Source organism: Sinocyclocheilus grahami, unplaced genomic scaffold (genome assembly GCF_001515645.1).
Source record: "Sinocyclocheilus grahami isolate Dianchi unplaced genomic scaffold, SAMN03320097.WGS_v1.1 scaffold95.1, whole genome shotgun sequence".
Taxonomy (NCBI): Eukaryota; Metazoa; Chordata; class Actinopteri; order Cypriniformes; family Cyprinidae; genus Sinocyclocheilus; species Sinocyclocheilus grahami.
In genome coordinates this window covers 365,372-370,869 of record NW_015505274.1, presented here as the reverse complement: position 1 = coordinate 370,869, position 5,498 = coordinate 365,372, and the positions used below count along the sequence as shown (strand labels likewise).

At 36.6% G+C, this 5,498-nt stretch overlaps 1 protein-coding gene across 1 annotated transcript; it reads right to left on the bottom strand.

Moving 5' to 3' along the window:
• Positions 1-506: 506 nt before the first annotated feature.
• tor2a (torsin family 2, member A) lies at positions 507-5,136 on the bottom strand. Its single transcript, XM_016275512.1, has 5 exons — positions 4,967-5,136; positions 3,867-4,132; positions 3,588-3,763; positions 1,724-1,851; positions 507-1,602 (listed from the first exon to the last, which is right to left on the bottom strand). Exons 1-5 carry the CDS (start codon positions 5,082-5,084, stop codon positions 1,358-1,360), a joined length of 933 nt encoding a protein of 310 aa, XP_016130998.1. The 5' UTR covers positions 5,085-5,136; the 3' UTR covers positions 507-1,357.
• Positions 5,137-5,498: the final 362 nt, after the last annotated feature.

The window sequence follows — 5,498 nt, the reverse complement described above, 5'->3', positions numbered from 1 at the left end:
CAGCCCTCGAGGGCTGGTGTCCTGCAGAGTTTAGCTCCAACCCTAATCAAACACATCTGAAGCAGCTAATCAAGCTCTTACTAGGCATAGAATCTTCCAGTCAGGTGTGTTGAGGCAAGCTGGAGCTAAACTCTGCAAGACACCGGCCCTCCAGAACCGAGTTTGGACAGCCCTGGTTAAGACGGATATGGCTGATCAATGAATAGAAAATGCATGAAGAAAATGGTTTAACCTTTACAACATTATTTACATTGCATTGCAAACTATTCTAAATGAATGTACCGAATAACTGTACAATGTAAATAACAATTAATAACACTGGAATTGGATACGGTTAGATTCCATTTCTATTTAGATCAGGGCACTTCAAGCATAAATTATCTTTTATTTTTCCTTTAGTGTTTTAAATTAAATAAAGGAACAGAATGTTTGTTCTAACCATTTTAGAGTTTATATAGGAAGGACAAAGAAAAAAAAAAGATAAGAATTAGAAAACAGAATTGTGTATTAAATTATTTCCTTACTTTGATGTGGTACCACAAAATATTTTCACTGACTTTATTTTCATAAGGTTCACTCAAAAATGGAAATTAGGTCATCATTCACTCTCCCTCCTGTTGTTGCAAAGCTGTATGACTTCCTGCTGAAAAAAATAAATAAGAATTTTGGTAACAAAAAAGGTACTTATCAAAATATCTTCTTTTTCGTCTGGAGTGACATGAGGGTGAGCAAATGATGACAGAATTACAATTTTGGGTGAACTGTTGCTTTAAGACATCCTTATTTGCATTGTACTGAAAGAGCTGTAGAAACTTACTGATCTGTCTGGTTTAAAAAGAGTAACTATTTAAATACTAAAAGAAAGCTATTATACAACATTTACATATTTAATAAGATTTTTAAAAAAGCAATGTTATTGTGGGACAAAAAAAAACTTGCTTCAAGTAGGCACTGCTGCCACCATGTGGTCGGCATCAAAAATACAGCACTTAGTTCCATTTTTTAATTAATATTCCATGATCAAATAAAGTTCTGAGACCACTTGATTTGTAGTTACCTGCACACTGAAACTGAGGGTGTTGTAGGTTGTTTCAGTGGCCCAGAGAACTGAGGCCGGCTCTGTGAATCTGTCCTTTTTATTAACTAGCAACAGGCTTATTCCAGCTTGATTAAAACCAGCAAAGCCAGAGCTAGCAATATTTATCGCACACTGCTCATTCTTCATCAGAACTCATCTATATGGATGAAACATACAAGTGTCCCCAAATTCCAAATTCAGGCAGCTCTACTCTGTAGTTCCTTCACCCAAAGAGCTCTGAGTTGCTGTTAAGTTCCTTAAGTGATTTTACTTTGACCCTCAAAGGAACAGGTTAACTTTTGCAGGTACTAATTTGCAGCCAGTGCTGGAGAAGTATTGGCTGTCATTTGGTGTGTAAGTCATGGCGCCTCCTACCGACAAAGTCACATCTGCACGCTGACACTCCCCACGCTGGCAGAGCTCCCGCTGGGCACATCGCTCCACGTGGCGCCGCAGCAAGGGAAGAAAAGGCACAAAACGAGTGATAAGCTTTTCTGTAATTATTCTGGAGTGGTAGAACCCACCTGGGAAACAAAGTTCACCCACAGATTAGATTGACTTAAAGGAAAATTGTGCAACATATATTAAGTACTAAGATTAGCAGCTACTATTAACATGATTAAAATGAAGGTCTACGACACTCACTGTTCTTGTTGTTGTACACTGCATCAGCAATACTGTCCTCCAGCTCTTTAGGGAGAATGTCCTCTCGATCTCTACCTGCCTGACGGCTCTCCAGTGCAACTTTGTTAATTACCTCCTGACCTACAGTACTGAAAAAAACAAAAAACATCTGTCCCTCCATTGATAGTCCAAGTAACCAAAACTTGATCCAAAAAAGGTCATAAAGTCATTGTAAAGGAAATCCATATGAATCGAGTAATTTAATACAAAGCGACTATATCTCTTCAAAAGACTTGGATTAAAACGCTCGAATCATATGGATTCGTTTTACAAAGCCTATATGATCTTTTTGGATCTCCTAAATTTTGGTTACCTGGACTTTCAATGGAGGGACAGAAATCTCTCAGATTGATCAAGATTAACCAAAGACATAAGGGTTTGGATCGACACGAAGCTGAGGACATGATGACAGAATTGTTTGGACTAGCCCTTTAATTCTTGAAATTTCTTGCTTTAGGGCTGCAACAAACAATTATTTTGATAATCGATTAATCTAACGATTATTAGAACGATTTATCATCGATTATTTCACTGATTAATCAGTAGACATTTATTGATTATTCAGCTTTTGCAATTAGTTAAAATATTTAGTTATACATATTCTAACAAATAAATGAAGGCAATCACTTTTGAAAGTCATATGTAATTACGATTATACAATTAATTTATACAAATAAATATATTTGGCACACAAAATGAAATGGCAGAGAAACTCTCTTATTTACCATTTAATTAGCTATATGAAAAAGTAACTGAATGACACATCATTCTGCCTAACATCTCTTTTGTAAGTCATACGGATAAGAAACAAAATAAAGGTAAGTGATAAGACGTTTTATTTTTTGATAAACAATTTTATTAAACTATTAACATAATCTCTCTTAAAATACCTTATAGGGTAATGATAATCAAAACAGTCCTGAGCTAGATTAAGCTTTGATCTCTGCAAACCAAACTATAACTTTAATGAAACATTTTTTTCCCACTAATAAAAAGATTTGATCATTAGCTAGCTCCGCACTAGTCTCGCGTAGCCAGACCTTCAGTCTGACGGCTGAAGGTCTGGAATCCATGGCAGCTTTCATTGGCCAAGGCTCGCCCATGAGGCCGTTTTAACAGACATATCAAACAACCAATCACAGTTCGTTTCGTTCAGCGTCACGTTTTGGGGCGTGGAAATTTCACCACAATAACAGACCAGTGTGTAAAACTCGTGGACGTATTTTAAAGATTCTATGCCGCGAACTTTAAATATTTCACATACTTTTGAAAATCCAGTAAAGCTGCTTGATTTAAGGCTATCTATTGTATAAAGTACTAAGTTATATAAATAAACGTGACTGGACTTTACTGGAGTACTACACTGCAGAGATCGTGTAACATCCACATCGCTGTAATCAGATGTGTGCTTAACTGCTGCTTTCACACTGCGGTTAGTTTTTGTTGTGTTTATTTTGTTATTGAGAGGAAAGTGTGCAGCATATATTTATATAATCATCCAAACGCCTCTCAGCAGCTTCAGATGTGGCTGCGTTTGCTATGAACTGAAGAGCTGCGTCGTCTTCTTTTGAATTGCATCCAGGAGGGCTGAATTACTGTCTTGTGCTACAACGCAACACTGGTCAAACCGCATTATTGCAGGTTCTTACATTAGGTCATATGAGATCAAACGACTAGTCGACAATTTTTTTATTGCCAATGGTGCCGATAATGTCGACTAATCATTTCTACCTTGCTTTGACATTTTATATTGCCCTGAAGGATGGAAACCTATCCATAATAAACATATAAAATATTATTCCATTAATGAGTCATTCAGACTTACCTGATAAATATATAAATCGCTTTACGGTAGTTCGTCTGGAACAGAACATGAAAGGGGCCTAAATGCGGTTCTAAAACATCGATCACACCAGGAGGCATTTTCTCCATCTCATCAAAGATGAAGATTGAGCGAGCACAAGCTGTGAGGTTTCCCTCGACCCAGCGTTTTAGACCTGACTGTGCACAAACAAATAAACAATTAATAAAAAACTGTATTCATCCAGGACGCAAATATTAAACTGCACAAGATTTGTGTTAATATCAGTAAACATACACATACCCTGTATTGTTGCACCCTGTCAGCTGAAGGAAAGTGTAAAGTGGGAACAAACTGATGGATGTATGAACTGCCCATTGCTGTACCGTAGATGTGTCGTCCAATCATAGAGCTGGTCAGACTTTTTCCAGTCCCAGATGCTCCATGGAATGACAGCACTAGTGGTCTGTCGGGGTTTTTATTCTGTAAAAAATTCACCACTGCTTCCGAGACAATATCCTGAGCCATATGTTGACCATAAAGGTTTTTATAAAGGTCCCACTCTAAACCTGTAAAAACACAGGCACAGTCTGAAGGGGTTTGTGAATAAAAGCTTGCTGTGACTCACAGCTGTTACAATGGAGCACGAACAGCTGTCACAAGATCTTTGACAGATATACTGTATGACATAATGACAAGCCAATACATTAAAAGCTCCAAATATAGAGAAAAACAACCACATGTCAAAGCAGAAGTTTGTTTCATGAGATATTTACTGTTATCTCCTCATATTAAGTTGGTTTCTTATGATTACCAAGTATGTAGATAAGATGTTATGAATAAACACAAACACAATGATTAAGTACTAACTTATAAGATATGATCTCAGTTATACGACTGCCACGACTGGTATACTCTTCATCAGAATGTCAGTCATAATGTTTAATTTTCTTTTTTTTTTGGTGCATTTACTGTTATGTGAAAATGTTACTCTGTGAAATATTTATGTACAGTACCTCTCTAGTGTTAGAACTTGCACAGCTAAATTGATATGTATATAATTATGTGCACTTTGGTATGATATTAAAAATTATTTATAAACAAAAGCAAGTCATATAAGGAAGCCAACATCAGGAATGATTGCATCTCAAAATCATTTTAGAATTTCATCCAGTCAAAACAGTGACCTCTTTAAACATACACAGCTGCAGACACACACTGTGAACTATGTAGCATTTCGTTTGTTTACAGTGGGATACAGTGTTTACAGAGTGACAGTGGTTTTTTTTTTTCTTAAAAGAAATCATCTGCTGAAGCTGGACAAAGCCCACTGAGTACTACAGAGGCTAACGCTAACTGTCTACATGCTGAAGAGACGGCTGTTAATATAGCATTCCCCTTACCTTTTATGTCTGGTTTGAAGTCACAGTCGCAACTGTCAGATATTGAACAAAAAATAGACTTCATATCAAAACCGGTACCTAAGGACGTACAATAAATTAAAAGAAGTATAAATAGCATTGTTGATAGCCTCGGAGCACAGCTCCAAGATGAGTTGGATGGCGGAAGCAGAACTACTACAGCGCCGCAGACACTAGAGGGCAACAAACTGATTTCACACATTTCCAGCGAATCGGTTCTTTCGAGCAGTTCGAGTAGAACGGACGATTCTCGACAATTCACTGAATCTTTTACGTCGTGACGTAATTGCGTAATTCCGCGGTTCCCCAAAATAAAACATGAAAACATGTTTTTCTTTTCAAATAAGTTTTATTTAAGCTTTATAAGGGTATTAATTTGAATTTTACGTGTTCCAGTTCCATTTTTAATTTGCAGCAATGATATTTCATAATTTAGAACCTAAATATAATTTGCATTTACAAACTCTATTTGCATCTCTTTGCAGAATTATTTCACACGTTTTAATAAAACGCT

Bases quoted from the DNA above. Each gene is read 5' to 3' on its own strand.
- tor2a (XM_016275512.1), bottom strand. From the start codon at position 5,084: ATGCTATTTATACTTCTTTTAATTTATTGTACGTCCTTAGGTACCGGT. The intron at 3,764-3,866 runs GTATGTGTATGT...GTTTGTGCACAG, and splicing joins ACAGGGTGCAACAATACAGG to TCAGGTCTAAAACGCTGGGT. The intron at 1,852-3,587 runs GTAAGTCTGAAT...TGTTTTTTTCAG, and splicing joins GCGATTTATATATTTATCAG to TACTGTAGGTCAGGAGGTAA.